This window comes from Herpailurus yagouaroundi, unplaced genomic scaffold (assembly GCF_014898765.1).
Source record: "Herpailurus yagouaroundi ecotype Mexico unplaced genomic scaffold, PumYag 160, whole genome shotgun sequence".
NCBI classification, from domain to species: Eukaryota; Metazoa; Chordata; class Mammalia; order Carnivora; family Felidae; genus Herpailurus; species Herpailurus yagouaroundi.
In genome coordinates this window covers 40,885,002-40,902,311 of record NW_024412401.1, presented here as the reverse complement: position 1 = coordinate 40,902,311, position 17,310 = coordinate 40,885,002, and the positions used below count along the sequence as shown (strand labels likewise).

General features: G+C 41.7%; 1 protein-coding gene across 2 annotated transcripts; it reads right to left on the bottom strand.

The window, feature by feature from the left end:
* Window positions 1–1,930: 1,930 nt before the first annotated feature.
* TLR4 (toll like receptor 4) lies at window positions 1,931–13,885 on the bottom strand. Of its 2 annotated transcripts, XM_040482119.1 has the most exons (3): window positions 13,464–13,885; window positions 8,473–8,639; window positions 1,931–4,954 (listed from the first exon to the last, which is right to left on the bottom strand). In XM_040482119.1, the coding sequence occupies exons 1-3, from the start codon at window positions 13,554–13,556 to the stop codon at window positions 2,713–2,715; spliced, it is 2,502 nt and encodes an 833-aa protein (XP_040338053.1). In that variant the 5' UTR covers window positions 13,557–13,885; the 3' UTR covers window positions 1,931–2,712. The 2 variants fall into 2 exon arrangements, with proteins under 2 accessions (XP_040338053.1, XP_040338054.1); XM_040482120.1 differs by lacking the exon at window positions 13,464–13,885 and having other exon boundaries at window positions 1,931–4,883; window positions 8,473–8,580.
* Between the last annotated feature and the right edge of the window lie 3,425 nt (window positions 13,886–17,310).

Sequence of the window (17,310 nt, the reverse complement as noted above, 5' to 3'; positions counted from 1 at the left end):
TGGCTCTAATCGGTTAGCCTTATTGCCCATTTGAATCTCCCTCACATCCTTTATGGAAAGAAATGTGTTATAAGTAAATCATTTGATATATAATATGTATTGCATATGTATTTGCCTAAAGATTCATGGTTTCAGTGAAAAACCCTTGACTGGCGTCAACCACACAGAAAACTACAGGGGTTTCACTTCTTGTTTTACCAACTCTCAGCATGAAGCAGTGGGGTGTAGTAGAAAACTGAGCTGCCCTGAGGAGGCTGGAGGCCCAAGTCCAGGTCCTGCCGGTCATTTACACTGTGGCCTATTGACAATAAATGTACTTCCTTTAGCTTCAGGTTTAATGTCAGTAAAATGAGGAAACTAATTCTTAACCTGCTACCTCACCTCAATGATAAGAAATTTACATGTGGTCGTAATTGTGTGACTATATTCCAAGTTGTAAGGTATTACACAAATTTAAGGCATTCCAACTAGTATTACTTTCTCTCTATTCCACTCTTCATGTCTTTTCAATCCAGAGGACTTAAATAGCTGCAAAGAATTTGCCCTAGGCCTGACTTTCTTCTTTCCTCCCCTTACATTTCCATCGTATCATTTCTTTCCTTTCTGGTCTACCTCACCTGCAATTTTCTGAATTCCCATCTGGGAGAGGAGGCTGATGGGAAGAAGGCCAGCATCAGCCTTGTATACAAGAAACACTCTAGTTACATTTTGATTTTCCTCCTTGGAGTCTTGTATGTTTGCTTGAACGAACACACATGTGCAAAACACACACTCACTGTAGCGTGGACACGCGCAGAAAACACATGCCTTCAGGCATACTCAGAATCTAATGTAGACATTTGTATATAAGTAATCGCATACAAACACAAGAGTAGAGAACCTATCTCAGACAGCTGTAGGGGCACCTGAATGTCTCAGTCGGTTAAGCATCCGACTCTTGATATCAGCTCAGGTCACAATTTCACAGTTCCTGAGATGGAGACCCACATCGGACTCTGCACTGACAGCATGGAACTTGCTTGGGATTCTCTCTCTCATCCTCCCCCGCTTGCTCTCTGTCTCAAAATAAATAAATAAACGTTAAAAAATAATAAAAATAATAAAGCAACAGCTGTAGACATTCACATCAATCACATATTCCCCTTGCAATATAATCACACTGTTCCATACAGACATAATCACACAGACACACACACAAACTCTTGCGTCCACACACAGACAGTAATACTTAGAGACATGCACAAATACATAGATCCACTATCCACTTTCACTACCACGTAAGACTCAGAAGCACACCCAGCTGTGTGCAACACCTCCCACTATATTGCAATGAAAATGCACTCTGAAACACTCCGTCACAAGCACACTCTTGGGTGTGGCCATGTTTTCACTTTTGACAAGCATATTTTCCAAGTGTCTTCACTGATCTTCCTTTGAATGTACCATTCTGGGGAAGATAAGTGTGTGCTCTTTGAAGAATTCTCCTCAACGTGACCCACTTTACCCTCAGTGACATTATTTTCTCAGTCATAACATCCACTCCTTCCTAAATGTGGTCACAGAGTGATACCCAACAGGAAGCCACAATGTATGCTCCCCACCTTAAACTATTTCACAATCCCTGAAGGCATCAATGTCCTGTCAGGCAATATTCATCTGCTGTGGAAGAGACTGCTGCAGCTCTCGTCATGTGGTCACCTCAACTGTATCAGCCATATGTTTCTAGGACCATCAAAAAATGACCTCCTGAGGCCATCCCATTTCTTGGCCTGCCCTTAGCCTGAATTGCTCTTTATAAGACCAGGAATTTGGACTTGTCCCTCTCTCTTACAAAAAGTGCCACTTTAAACAAAATCATTGTAATGCTTCCTTCATGACAGTCATAACGTAGTAGTTAATAACTTTAGAGTGACATCAAGCGACAAAGTGATGGAGTGAATTTCACATATTTTCTTGAATGATAGTGCTTAAATATGGAAATTTCTAGCATGTCTCTAAAAGCCTTATTTATGGTAAGAGTTTATAGAGAAGACATGAAAAATGAGAACTAGATTTATAAAAACAAAAATATATCAGGCACAGTTAGTTAATATTTAGAACATACAAAAGAAAGACCAGGATGTTTGTGGATATGTATTACTCAGATTTCCTTCGGAATTAGTTACAGACTTTAGCCTATGTAAGGAAACAGGTTGAAATTGGAGGGGAGGTGGTCTCAATCAGGAGCCTTCTGAGTTATCAAGTGGAATTTAAATTGCATTCAATAGAAAAGGGAAAAGTGAGTAAAGACCTCATTCAGTTAAATTTAAGCTGGCTAAAATGTAAAACATGAGGTAGTTTCCATCCAGAAGACTCAGGTGAAGAACTATACCTTCTTCTGATTTCACTAGGGCCCAGGGTCTTAGGTCTAATTCAGTTTGATGGGGTAAGTGTTGAGTTGACTTTCCCTGCCATGGACTCCTTAGCTGATTTGGTTGAAACATCCACCTGGAGATTCTGTAATTTAGCACAGTACTTACTCCCCCTGCACTGTAAACCCCATGAGGTCAGCAGTCCTGGGTTCCTCGGGCACCACTGAATCATCTGCCCTTGGCACAGCGCCAGGTATGTCACAACATTTAATTCTCATTTAGTGAACGAAGGTACTGGGTCAAGCTGGGCAAGAAGCACTGCAGGAGTGTTTCCTCCTCAGGCAGAGGTTACTCTTCCACGCTAGCTGCCTTCTGCATCTGCCATTCCTTCTGGACTGCGTGGTTTACCATCCAGCAAGGCTTTTCTGAGTCGTCTCCAGAAGATGTGCCTCCCCAGGACACTGTCCTCCCACTCCAGGTAGGTGTTCCTGTTGAGAAGGCGATACAGCTCCACCTGCTGCCGCAGCAGGGACTTCTCCAACTTCTGCAGGACGATGAAGATGATGCCGGCACGGCTGCTCAGAAACTGCCAAGTCTGGGCAATCTCATACTCAAAGATGCACCATCGACTCTGGATAAAGTGCTGGGACACCACGACGATAACCTTCCGGCTTTTATGGAAACCTTCCTGGATGATGTTGGCGGCAATGGCCACACCAGGAATAAAGTCTCTGTAGTGAAGGCAGAGCTGAAAAGGGGGCACCCCCTCCTCCAAGTTCTTTACCAATTCATTCCTCACCCAATCTTCATCCTGGCTTGAGTAGATAACGAAGGCGTCATAGGTGCTTTCACCTCTGCTATACTTTTTACAGCCAGCAAGAAGCATCAGGTGGAAATAGAACTTATACACCAGAACCACCACCAGAGAAACCAAGAGTACAGTGAAAACCGACACAGTAATGATGGTCTTTCTCACCTGACAGGTAGCATTCCTAAAATTCAGCATGGGCATGCCCTGCATGTCCAAAGGTTTTGCACACACCATCTGTTCAACTTCCACCAAGAGCTGCCTCTGGTCCTTGACCCACTGCAGGAAACTCTGGTGTTCACAAACACAAGCAAAATCATTCCGAGTAAGATTTAAGGAAGATAGATTACTTGGAAAATGCCGTAGTTCTTGTTCCTTAGAGGCCACTATACGATTAAAACTGCAGTCCAGAGTCTGGAGGGAGTGAAGAGGTTCATAAGGAAGTGTATCCAATGATAAGAGGTGATTGTGACTCATATTTAGCAACTGAAGTTTAGGGAGTGAGTTAAATGCCACTTGGGACACCTGTTCCAGCTGACAATCAGAGAGGTCTAGAATGGTCAAGTTAGTCAGCTCCATGAAAATATTTGGAAGGAAGTTGTCCTGGAAAGAATTGCCAGCCATTTTTAAGATTTGGAGGCTGATCAAGCCATTGAAGATGCCATGGAAGGCAACTTGGGTGTGAGTGTAAGAAATATCAAGGTAACGGAGGTTTTTGAGGGGTAGGAATACTGAAAAATCACTGACCTGTTTCAAACTGGAATGCTGGAAGTCTAGATATTCTAACTGTTCTAAGCCCAAGAAGTTTGAACTCATGGTAATAATATTGTTGAAGCTTAGATCTAAATGCTTCAGTCTGGTTGTCCCCAAATCTCTCTCAGAACAGCAACTCTTGAAACTAAAGTCATTTCTACTGAGATCTAGAAACTCAAGGCTTTCCAACTTAACCTGAGTAAAAGTGTTCCCAACTTTGTTGGCAGAGAAAACAAGCTCCTTGAGAGAGTCCAGCTTCCATGTGGGAAATTGTTCAAATTCACAGTTAACCAATTCTAACCGTTGCCATCCGAGATTTTTAGGGAGCTGTTTTAACCCGTTGAAATACAGATGCACCAGAGAAATGGTAGAAACGTTTGCCAAACAATTAAATGAGTCAGTAGCATCCTCTGAGAACTTGTGAAAGTATGCTATCCGGAATTTTTCTATGATCAAATTGCACAGTCCCTCCAGGATAGATTTGTCAAATCTTTCCAAGTTCCTTTCATTTTTAAATTCTCCCAGAACCAACTGATGGATCTGTAAACCTGCCAGACCTTGAATAGAAGCTTTCATTACATCTGTACTATTAAAATTACTTCTCAAAATCAGTTCATGGAGCTTAATTTCTTTAAAGGCACCTGGTTGGATAAAGTCTAAAGGGTTTAGGGACAAGTCTAAAGAAAGGTTGAGTAGAGGCTTTTGACGTAGAACCTGTAAGTCTTTATGATAAATATTTTGGATCTTGTTATTGGAAAGATCCAAATACTCAAGGTTGGGCATGTTAGATAAATATTCAGGTAATTTGAAGGAATGGATAAGATTGTGAGCCACATTAAGCTCCTTCAACGTTTTGAGATGTCCAATGGGGAAGTCCTCTAGAGATGCTATATTTGTCTCCACAACCACCAGCGTCTGTAAACTTGATAGTCCAGAAAAAGCTCCTGGGAATAACCTCTGGATAGGATTTCCTGTCAATATCAAGATGGAGAGGTGGTTTAGGCCCTGATATGCATCATCTTCAATTATTTGAATTTCACACCTACAGGGAAAAGAGATACAGATTATATAATATTTCTGCTGAATCAAAACTCAAAATGGAGTAACCACCCCAGTCACCTAGCTCTTCACACAGATGTGACATGCCATATGATCTATGCCATCGACAAAGACATGAAGCAGGACAGATCATGACACGAGCAAATAAGAAACCCCACAGATGCAGTATTATTACGCTGGACACAATGACAAACTCTTTTTAGCACACTAGGCACATGTGCTAAGCAGAGGCAACACATCCATCAGAAAGAAGTCAGTTAAAGATCAATAATTGGGATACGTGAAGACTGTATGGCTGATAGAGTATGTAACCACCTTGGATTAACTTTAGCTATTTCCTGCCATACATAATTGTGATTGTCCATCAGATTGGCACAGATGATATGGATAGCTGTTAGTTGTTAGCCATGCTAAATAACCGGTCAATGTCAATTTTAAAGACATAAAAAATTACACATTTGTGTTACCCTCAATGTCTATGCAGAGTTCTCCATGTATGATAGCTAGATATTTGAAAGTTGTGGTTATCACAGGTAAATGTTAGTAGTAACAGGTGATGGGAGTGAGTTGTATGGAAGAAAAGGAAAGTATACTATGAAACCTTATATGGAAGGAATGTACCTGGACAGAGGGGACCAGAGCAGGCTTCCATGAGAGCACTTAAGTTGTAACCTGAAAGATGAGTAAGGATTACCAAGAAAAGGAAGTGAGTCTGAGGTAGGCAACAGCCATGATACATGGAGGAACCATAAGAAACTGCTTCTGTGTCTGGAGTACAGAGAGGGAAGTGGAGGAGTGTGAGACGAACTTGTGGAGAAAGGAGGGTACAAAGCAAAGGCTTCAAGACTGGATAAAGGATTTTGAATTTTATCTCCAGAGGAATGGAAGCCATGCTGTATACAGTGTTCATAGAGGTGTCCTACAGACAAGGTTCTTATCCAGCCAATGAATGGCAAGTCAATGGTAAACACCTGCCAGTCCTACAAGTGCATGACAGTTACAATTTGCAAGTGAGTTATTTCCTAGTCCAACCTGAATCACGTTAACAATTTCTCCACTTGTCCTATCCCCTCCATGTGGGTCATGGGTAATCAAAGCATTTTGGCCCAAGCTTTTGTTATCGATTGGTAATTCAATAGAAGGTGGAAGATGCTATAGAAAGAATACTGGAAAAGTGGGCAAGATATCTTGGCTCTGGTGTCTTTGATGTCCTCTCTCTCATATCACATGATTTTGGAAACTTCCTCTCCAGACCTCAGTTATCACCTTTCTAAATGAGGCAGCTAAACTTGATTATTTCTCAAGTTACTTTCAGTTATAGGATGTTGTAACCTATAAACTTATGTATATTGCTTTGTGCATCAGATGACTGGAGAGGTCTTGCTGTTGCTCTGTCTCATCAAAGGGGGCTCATCACTTTAGAGAAACAGAGCATTAAGATGAAGAGAACATTTAACTTGGAAGCAGGAGATGTGACTATGAATCTCTGCTGCAGCAAGCTCTACAAAACGTAGAGAGTGAATGTAGATACATTACTTAAACTCTCTGTACTTCAGTTTCCTTGTCCAAAAAAGCAAATACATGTGTCAATAGGTTTCCATAAGAATAACAGGGTGCCTGGTCTATTACAAAGCATCCTAGAGGACTAGTTGAATCACTATATGTGAACATTGTGAAGGGATATGATAAGGGAAAGGATATCTACAATACTATGTTTGTCCTTGCCCTAAACCGTAATCAAGAGAGAGAGAGAGCTGGCCTCTCTTGAGGCACATAGTTAAGGCCTCTGAGAAAAGTTCCTTACGTATTCCTTATAAAACACATGGTCTGATGAGAAACTACTTCTTGCTTTAAAAAAGGGGAGGGGAGATCTGTTTATCTTAATTATAGTTCTTGAAAAAGTCTTATTCAGAAAAATGAAATTCAGAAACTAATGAAGTGCTATAACAATAGTAATATTTTTATTCTTACAAAGTCTGCCTTATAAGGTTCTTAATATATATGCCTGTTAACATCCACGATCACATTTAGCCCTGTGTGGTAAGTTTCATCATTTCTGTTTCACAGATAAGAATACTGAGGGGCGCCTGGGTGGCGCAGTCAGTTAAGTGTCCGACTTCAGCTAGGTCACGATCTCGCGGTCCGGGAGTTTGAGCCCCGCGTCGGACTCTGGGCTGATGGCTCAGAGCCTGGAGCCTGTTTCCGATTCTGTGTCTCCCTCTCTCTCTCTCTGCCCCTCCCCCGTTCATGCTCTGTCTCTCTCTGTCCCAAAAATAAATAAACGTTGAAAAAAAAATTAAAAAAAAAAAAGAATACTGAGACTCAGGGAGATCAAGTGACATGCCTCAGTCCATGTGGCTGTAAATGTTGGAGGAAGATCTGGCTCAGGTCTTCTGAGCCCCACAGAGCTCTCTCCTCAACCCCCACTGCCTTTCAAAACACTCCATTCCCTCTTTGTTATACGCTTTCACTGTCCAAGTTAGAGTATAAAACATCAGGTGTCCCCTCTTCTTTCTATATAAAGATCTGCTCTAAAGAAGGTTTTCATGCTATGGTCTTAGAATTTATTAAAAGTTTCTATAATAAATAGCCATATATATAAATGCATCTGCATTTTCCCCAAACTCTTATATAGAATATGATCCATTATCTAGTACATTTTAAAGTAAGGCCCTAATGATGAAAATAATTTTAGAATCCAATTCTCTCCCCAAAATAATGATAACAATTTCACCTGCCCTAATAAATGTTACATTTCCCTGAATCAGAAAAGAAAAATCTTAGTCACTGTTCTTTCTTACAGCAGATATTTTTCTTTGACCTTGCCATCTTTCTTCTTGGGTTGCTTATATCTTCCTATTTCCCTATCTCTATCACACTTTCAATATTCTAGATATTTTTTTGAATCCTACTCAGTTCATGAAATCTGTCTTGATTACCCACTGCAGAGAAGGCCTCTCTTTTGAACGACACAACATTTTGCCTCTAGTTTGCACATAGTTTATCCCTTACTGGTGTGTATTCCCATGCTTATCTCAGGTTCAAAAATCCCAAATCAGAATCAAGGAACATTTATTGAATGCCTACTATGGGCCTAACATCATGTTCAGGATTTTAATATGTTACTTCATTCAAGTGTGTATGCCCTCTTTAATAGCTGGAGTTGTATATATCAATAAACTTTTATTTCCTAGTAGACTCTATACTATATAGCAAATAGTACTCAATAAATATCTGCTGGTGAAAGAGTTTGAGTCAATTTTCTCCCCTGTCCTAAAATCAAAAGATAGAACTGTTCTTAGAAATTGTCTTGTCCAGGTACTCATTTCACAGATGAGGCAACTGAGACCTGGAGAAAGGAAGGGGCTTGTCCAAAGTTATACAGCAAATAAGGTACCTGTTGAATGACTAAGTGAATAAAGAGGAGACTCCTGACATAAGAACAAAATGATAGAACAATGAGCATTTCACCTTTGCCGTGTGTAAAATCTCAGTCATTACCTGGATAAATCCAGCACCTGCAGTTCTGGGAACTTGGAGAAACTATGGCTGCCTAAATTTCTCAGGGGGTTAAAGCTCATGTCCAGGTCCTTGGTTGATGAGGGGATGTTGTCGGGGATTTTGTGAAGATTCAGGTCCATGCATTGGTAAGTAATGTTAGGAACCACCTGCAATGATCACATATTAGATACAGTGTCTTAATACATGCACCTCAATGGACTGCCCTCTCTACACCCTTCTCCTAAGCCAGACCCATGGAGACCTCCTGGACTGGGGCCATCCAACCATCTTTCATCCATCAATCCATCCATCCATCCATCCATCCATCCACTCATTCATTCATTCATTTATCCACTCACTTTATAAAATCTCTTACTCTAGATTTGGAAGGGGAGAGAACTTCCTATGTCCTCTTTTCTAACCTCTGCTATCACAATGGCAGCATTTAGGGAGAAGCAGGGGAATCAACTGCTGAAAGGCTAAGGCTCTGGAGTCCAGAAGCCCTGAGTTTCACCCCAGTGTTCCATGGGATTTGGGGCAAAACCTTTTTTACACCAAGTACCCCACAATTGTATACAGCCTCGAGGAGACTATCAGTTCAGGTGCCTGGACTTCATAGTCATAACTCAGTTTTTGCCAGTTGCATTCTCTCTTTTGGCTGATTGACCTTTGAGTAGGTAACACAGAAATGGGGAAAAATCCTTCAGATGCTTGGACTTCAGTGGTGTAACCTAGCAAATAAGGCCAAGTACTTTATGCTCCCTTGGTTCCTATGCTTGTTTCCATCATATTCCCCAAATTCTTTGTAGGCCTTGTTCTCTAACTTCCCATTTAATTTCTGAATTCTCTGATTTATTCAACAAAATTTCTTGCTTAAGCCAGCTAATTTTGGTTTTCTGTTTCAAACCAAACCAAAATAGAATCTGTTAAAAGGATTAAATGAAATAAGGTATTTGAAGAGATTATCCCAAAGCCTATTACAGTGTAAATGATCGATACATGTTAACATTTATTGTTATTAGTTATTATTAATCCCCTACCATATGTGGGCCTATTTCTTATATGTTATATACTTTAATCTTCAAATAAACCTTTTAAAGAAGAAGAAGTCAGAGTGATGGAATAATCTGCATAAGGTCTTACAGGTCACGTGTGCAGCTCTTCACTTCATCGATGGGCATGTCTCTGGAAATGCTATCCCCTGTAGGAGCCTCCCAGACCATACTGTCTCATAGAGGATGGTACCAGGCATCCTTCCCTTATGCTCTGTCATCTGCCTTCGCAGGGTGTATCACCATCTAACATTACACTGTCTATGTGATTGTGCCATGTGTCTTTTCATTACCCTTACTACATTGTAAGCTTTGATATTCTTGCCCTCTGCTATGTCTCCAGCACTCACAGTTGTGCCTGGCAAATGGTGAATGCTCACTAAGTATTTATCGACTAAATGAGAGAATACCTGATTGAATGAAGATTTGCTTAAATCCAAATTGTAGCCATTTTATCTAAGTGCTACGGACAGTACAAAGACCAGTGTGAAATGGCTCCAGACTTCAAGGAGCTTACAGTCTAGAGGAAGAGCTAAGATAGGAACACAACTCATACTAGTGTGATGGACCATAAACCAGGCCTGGAAATTTTTTTTCCCCAAAAGAGTTCCTTTGGCACATAAGTGGTAGAGGTCAATTCTGGATCCAGGGATTATAGAAGGCCTCTGAGAATGAGAAGGTTTCAAGGTGAGTCTTCAAGGATGAGCAAGATTTGGATATGTGGAAAGAGAAAGAAGGAGAGAATAATGTAAGCAAGAAAAGGATGGAAACTATTTCAGAGCGGCTGGTCCATAGTGGGAGAAATGGATCCTCATCCAGTGCAGAAGATAGAGCCCTGTGGCAGTATTTTTAATCATCTACAATATGTAAGTTGAGCAATTTCTATGTGCTAGGTACTGGGTATAGTCTAAGCTTTGACAGTAGGCATTTCTTGTAATTCAGGTGTCTGGTTTAAGCTTTTAATTGGGGGAGGCGGGGCGCCTGGGTGGCGCAGTCGGTTAAGCGTCCGACTTCAGCCAGGTCACGATCTCGCGGTCCGTGAGTTCGAGCCCCGCGTCAGGCTCTGGGCTGATGGCTCGGAGCCTGGAGCCTGTTTCCGATTCTGTGTCTCCCTCTCTCTCTGCCCCTCCCCCGTTCATGCTCTGTCTCTCTCTGTCCCAAAAATAAATAAAACGTTGAAAAAAAAAATTTTTAATTGGGGGAGGCATCAGCTTCGAAGAGGGCTAAGATCAACACAACACCAGCCACGTGACTAGATAGAGCCAGGACTTCTTCCCCCACTGAGCCTTCTTTTTTTCCCCCCTCTACCTCCTCCCTTTAACTCCCTGCTGTTATGTTTTAAATTCACCACTAAGAAGGGAGCCAGGGAAACCCTAAGGCCCCATTCTCAACCCCAGTAAAAACAGAACACCATATGCTTGAGCAGTTTTTCTCTCTACCCTCAATATTGAGGCCACATGTGTGGCCCTACATGTGCTATATAATTTCCAGGTCTTATAAGTTATAAATTTTTAGTTTTTCAAAGTTTCCAGATGGTTATCGCTGAAAGGTACCTGACAATCCGAAAGAACCACAAGGGCTGGTCCAACCCAACATTGGTTATTGATAGACTGAGACCAGCACAAAATGCTGTGATATAGTGATAAATAAAATCAGCAATGTTATCCTTCACTTGTAGATTCCATTTTAAAAGAACGGAAAAATCGTGAACAAATACACAAAAAGTATTTAATGATGTGCTATAAAAAGTAAATCATCATAGAGATTAGAGGCAAATATGGGGCATAGGGAGTTCTACATGAGGTGATCAAGGAACACTTCCAAGAGGAGGTGACATTTTAGCAGAAATATGAAGTGAGGGATTAAGTCATGATGATAACTAAAACTGCACTTTCCATCATGGTAGCCACTAGCTACACATGGCTATTGAGGATGAGAAACAGTCTAAATTGAGAGGTATATTAAATGTAAAATACATACTAAATCTCAAACACTCTGTGCCACAGAAAGGCTGTGAAATATTTTATTAATAGTTTAATATATATTACATTTTCAAATAATATTTTGAATATATTGGGTTAAATAAAAATATTAAAATCAGATTTATCAGTTTTTATTTTTTCAAAGTGGCTATCAGAAATTTTAAAGCTACATTTTAAACTTAGTTAGCTACAATTTAGTTAAGTACAACTTTGGCTAAATTTAGTTGGTTACATTTATTGTTTAAATAAGATGATGTGACCCACATGATATTGCCTTTGGGCAGCACTGATTTAGGAGCAAAGCATTCTAGCTAGAGGAAGGCAGTGCAAAGGCCGTGGGGTAGCAAACTGTCCTAATAGCACTCAAAAGTTATCACAAGTTGTTAAGAGGGCAATTTGTTGGAACTGAGACTTAGGCAAAACAACAAATAAACAAACAAAAATGTGCAGAGTTAATTAGAGTGGGGGACTCCAGAGGCACGCGACCAGTCAGTATCCAAGACTCAAGGCCAGGAAAACTGAGGACCTGCCCTAGGGTGGCACTTAGGGGATAGGCAGGGTTGGACAGGTTTTGGAGACTGAGAATATGGGGTGTGGGAAAAGGGAAGGTGTGATTTTATCTAGTGGTGACTTTGATTAGAGGACCATCCCCATTAACCTAACAGCAGGAGGGACACAGAGGAGACAAGGAGTAGGGCTCTGGACAGGAAATTGGAGGAAGGGAAGACTTTGAGATGACAAATTTGTCTTGGTTACATATGGTATGTATTTCCCCCATGGTATTTCCGCCATGCCCTCAATCTCTGCACACCACTGGTTATGCTTTTCTTGAGTTTCTGACCCTGTCACACATTAAATCCCAGGACATTCTCTTGGTTATTGGGTCCTACCATGGGCTCCCAAAGCACTTGTGAAAGTCCATGCACAGGGTGGGGAGGGACAAAAGAGATCCATCATGAATGAGATTATGCAAAAGTCGGTTGGTATTTCACAAAGAAAGAAGCCATTGCATTAGCTGTCATTTTATATGGTTCTTTCTTCCCCCACCCCTTGTATCTTTGTTTCTCATTTTCCATTTTGCCTTCATTTCTCTTTCTCCCCTTTTCTTTTCTAAACTCCTTTCTTTTCATCCTTTGGAACCAGGGCTAGATCCACAAGTCTGAAATCCACTTAGAAAGTTCTCCCTATTGGGGCGCCTGGGTGGCGCAGTGGGTTAAGCGTCCGACTTCAGCCAGGTCACGATCTCGCGGTCCGTGAGTTCGAGCCCCACGTCGGGCTCTGGGCTGATGGCTCAGAGCCTGGAGCCTGTTTCCGATTCTGTGTGTCCCTCTCTCTCTGCCCCTCCCCCGTTCATGCTCTGTCTCTCTCTGTCCCCAAAATAAATAAAAACATTGAAAATAAAATTTAAAAAAAAAAAAAGAAAGTTCTCCCTATTAAGAGAAAACACACCCCCCCACACACACACACCCCACACACACACACTCACACACTCCTTCCTGAGATTGAAAGGGGTGAAGTGAGTGCTTGAAGCTGAGAGTACAGACCACTAGCAGAAGGAAATGACAGGAAGCAGACTTCTTACAGCTCTCTGTTTAAGCGGGTATTATTATAATGCTTTCATAGATGTGAAAACTAGCTTCAGAGAGGTTTAATAACTTCTTCAAGATCACACAGCCCAGAAGTCAAAGAACAGTGATTTTAAGCAGATCTGACCTAAAGCCACTATTAGCACTTAAAGTCCTGAATGGGACATGACCCATGGGCTACCTGTTGGTGCCATGGAACAATGAATTGTTTGGTCCCTGTGCCTTCTCAAGTCCTTAAGGTAATTTGACTCTTTTTTGCAAATGAAATTCGGCAACTAGCAGGGGATCCACAGTGGGAAGTTCTGAGCAGAGAGCAGTTTTTCAGAAGCAAGACAAATCTCATAGGAGATGAGCTGACACTAACCACATACCTCCACACAAGGGTCCCAGCTCTCAGGTCTCAGGCAGGAGAGGAAGGCCATGGCTGGGATCAGAGTCCCAGCCAGGCGGGTAGGAGGCATCATTCTGGCATTTTCTGTGTCCACAAATGGCTCGGTGAAACATGACACGCTGTATCCGCCTGCTGGTGTGGCCTCCGGGGTACTGCCGCTTTCTCTCCCCTGCTCAGTGCCCTAGGACAATGACTGTATTCAAAGCAACGCTGCGTTCCGAGGCAAGAGGAAGTGAGAAAGGCAACCTTAGCATTCTGGGCTTTTGTTTCTCTAATATTTATGTCCCCAGTCACAGGAGGGGAAGTTAGAAGAAGAAGAAAATGTCTGCAGATCAGTGGTCCGAGTAACAGCAAGAGGAAGCTGACTTTGATCCCGGGAAGTCATCTGACCTCCTGGTTAGTGAATTTAGGAAAGCAATCAAACTGGTCAAACAGCCTGCGCAACAATCCAGGACGTGGCTTTCCAGTTTCGTTTTAGTACAGGAAACTCACTGTATGTATTCATTTCCTAAAGCTACTGTGACAAATTACCACACACTGGGGTGGGGGTGGGGGGGCTTCAAGGGCAGATGTTTATTTCCTCATGAAGTTCTGGAGCCTGGAAGTCTGAGATGGAGGTGTGGGCAGGGATGACGGCTCTTCAGGCTCTCTCCTCGGCATACAGGTGGCTGCCTTCACTTGCTCTTCCCTGTGTGTGTGTGTGTGTGTGTGTGTGTGTGTGTGTGTGTGTGTCTGTGTCCCAATTTCCCCTTCTTAAAAGGACATCAGTCATTTTGGATTAGGGTCCATCTATATGACTTCATTTTACCTTAATTACCTTTTTAAAGCTTCAGTCTCAAAACACAGTCACGTTCTGAGGGACTGGAGAACTTCAGCATGGATTTTGAGGGGAATACAATTCAGCCCGTAGCAACGTCAGCTCTTGTGAAATCTTGTGAAGAAATTCACTTTTGTGAAACTGACTGAAAACACAGCTCCAGTGAACCACAGTTTGAAAGCCCAGCAATATTGGGAAGAGATTGGAATGAAGAATCAGATATACTGAAATCCAAACTGAGGCTGGGTGACTTAAGGATGGCCCCATGGCATTTGTCAGTCACTTCATACTACTGATCCTTAATTTCTGGTCAAAATGCCTTTAATCAGAATCAAAGCTCGAATCTATGAAATTCACAAAAATCAAGCCATGGGACAGTAGTCCAATGATGCAAGCCACTAAGCCTTAGTTTTCTAGCCTTTGAAATGGAGATAAATCACATTTGTCTTACATGATCAACTTTAGTTAATCTACATAAAATATTTAGTCCAGTACATGCTTCATCAGTATATTCCATAAATTGGTAGCTATTATAATCATTAAAAATATATGTAAAATGGGGATAAAATAATACCTCAAATTATTGCTATGGGATTAAATGAGTTGGCATTTGTTAAACTCTTAGAGCTGTATCTGGGATGTAGCAAGTGCGAGGCAAGTTTCTGTTAAACAAGAACATCGGTAAAAATGGGGGTATTGCTAGCATTGTGTCCTAGTTGGCTCTACCAAGATGTCCTGCTGGCACCTCAAGTTCAACATCTCTAAAATCAAGCTCCGAGGGAGCATGTCATAGACTAGACAACTGAGCACAAACGCTTGCAGTCTTCTTCAACACAAGTATACAATTAAGCTAAAAATAGTCCCACTGTCAAACTTTTGCTTTGAGGATTGAGACTATGTAAAGATCATAGAGCAGTGCCTGGCACAGAGTAGGTGCTCAATAAAGAAGAATAGTTCTCTGAAATGTAAATAGCATTTCACTTCCACATAGTCATCCCAGAAGGAAATCGCTTTGACTTCCTCTTTTTTCTCATCAAATGCACATTAACTACATTTTCTTGTTTTCTGCATTTTTGTTGCTCTGCCTCCCAGCGTTGCTGGCTAGGATAGACTGTCCCTCCCAGGGCTAGACAGTCCTTTGACAGCAAGTGATTTGCTCTGGAGTTCACTTTTCATATACAAATGCACCAATCCTAAGCTCATACTTTGAATGCCTTTTCTGCCTGGCTTATATACTCTAGGAGGCAATTTTCTGCCTTAGATACCAGGTACCAGATACCTAGAGAAAGCACCTATACCCCATAGCTTCCTGAAATTATTCATACTAGCCAAGTCTAAACCTGCTGACCTTATGTTTTCTTGCCTTTCCTACTTCAGAAACTACAACCAAACCTCCTGCCTGTGTCTTCTGTTTGCTCTTTATGCCTCCTGACAGATGCCGGTGCTTCCACACGTGGCCCTGCATGGTGCAGTGTGTGGCCTTCCTCTTGGGAACTGTGAATAACAAACTAGATTTTCAATGGCAATCATCTCTTGATCTGTTGGTCTCACCACACCTGAATGATAAAACCTACACTTTAAAATAAAACATTCTACCATTTCCTAGAGATTTGATCTATAAAATAATTCTAAAATGTCAGTCTTCATTTCTATTAGCATTGCCATTGAATATATCCCTTGGCCTGAATTAGCGGAATACACTATTAACGGGTCTCTCAGGGACCAGGCTCATTTTTGCCAATGTTTTAACTCTTCTAATCCATCCCTTATCCTGAAAGCAAAGCAATGTTTCTAAAATGCAAATAAAATCACCTCATGTTAATAATATTCTAATGTTGTGTATTGCCTAGACCTCATGCCTTATGCCTCTAACACCCACTAGACCCAGACACATCCAGACACACCCAGACACACCCAGACACACCCAGACACACACACACACACACACACACACACACACACACATTCTACCTTCTAAGAAACAAATGTGTGTTATTTCACGCCAGACAAAACAAGGTCTTGTTACTAGAACAAGACCCCATTACTAGAACACAGCACTCAAGGGGATAGAGTAATGTATGTGTAATGGTGCAAATCCCCTTTCTTCCCATCGCTAAGGAGAAAACCCCATGATGGCCAAGATGAGGGCTAAGAGAAGGGGTTGAAGACAATCTCCCAGACTATGTTTCAAGGATGTGAATACACACATTTTATAGAAGTCTTCTTGAAAATTATTCTTAGCCAAGAACGGGGAGTTAATGATAGTGCCTTGTAAAGATGCTTTTTTCTTTCCATGGGATTAACACACCATGATCTATTGACCTCAGTCAAAGAGCTCTCAGTTCTGTGTGCCCCTGCCAGGAGACAGGCCGTGTATCAAATACAAAAGAGAAACTCCTGGGCCCATAGTTTCCACTGCAATACAGTAATAATCACACCCTGGGTACAGTTGAGGAGACCCCGCCAGGTCCGTGGGAAGCAACTTGCTCTTCTAATCCCTGTGGAGCAAGGTCAGCTCAGGACCCATAAGCATTCAGTCAGTTGAGGAATTTCCATCTTCATCAGAGTTTTGGAAGAAGTGTTTGGTATTATTTGGCAGCCACTACATACTTGCTAAGAAATAAAGAAAGAAAAAAATTGACCTGTGCTAGGATAGGCTGATTTCTGTATCTACCTCCACATTTCAGTGACTTAAAACAAGAGACGTTTCTTTCTTGCCCATGCAATGTTCAGCAAGAATATTCCTGATTGGAGGTACTCCAAGAATGGTTCGTGGGTCCAGGATCCTTTTATTTCATTATGGTAGAATATACAGTATTCAGCCTCTAAGTCTGCTGTGGAAGGTGAAGAGAGCATGGGAGGACACACAGATACTTAGAAATCCTTGCTCAGAAGTGACCTACATTATCTCTACACACACATTATTGGCCAGAACCAGTCCCAAGACCACACCCAGTGAGGACTCTATCTCGTAAGCTTCAAGCCTTCTACCCACCACCCAAAACTCACA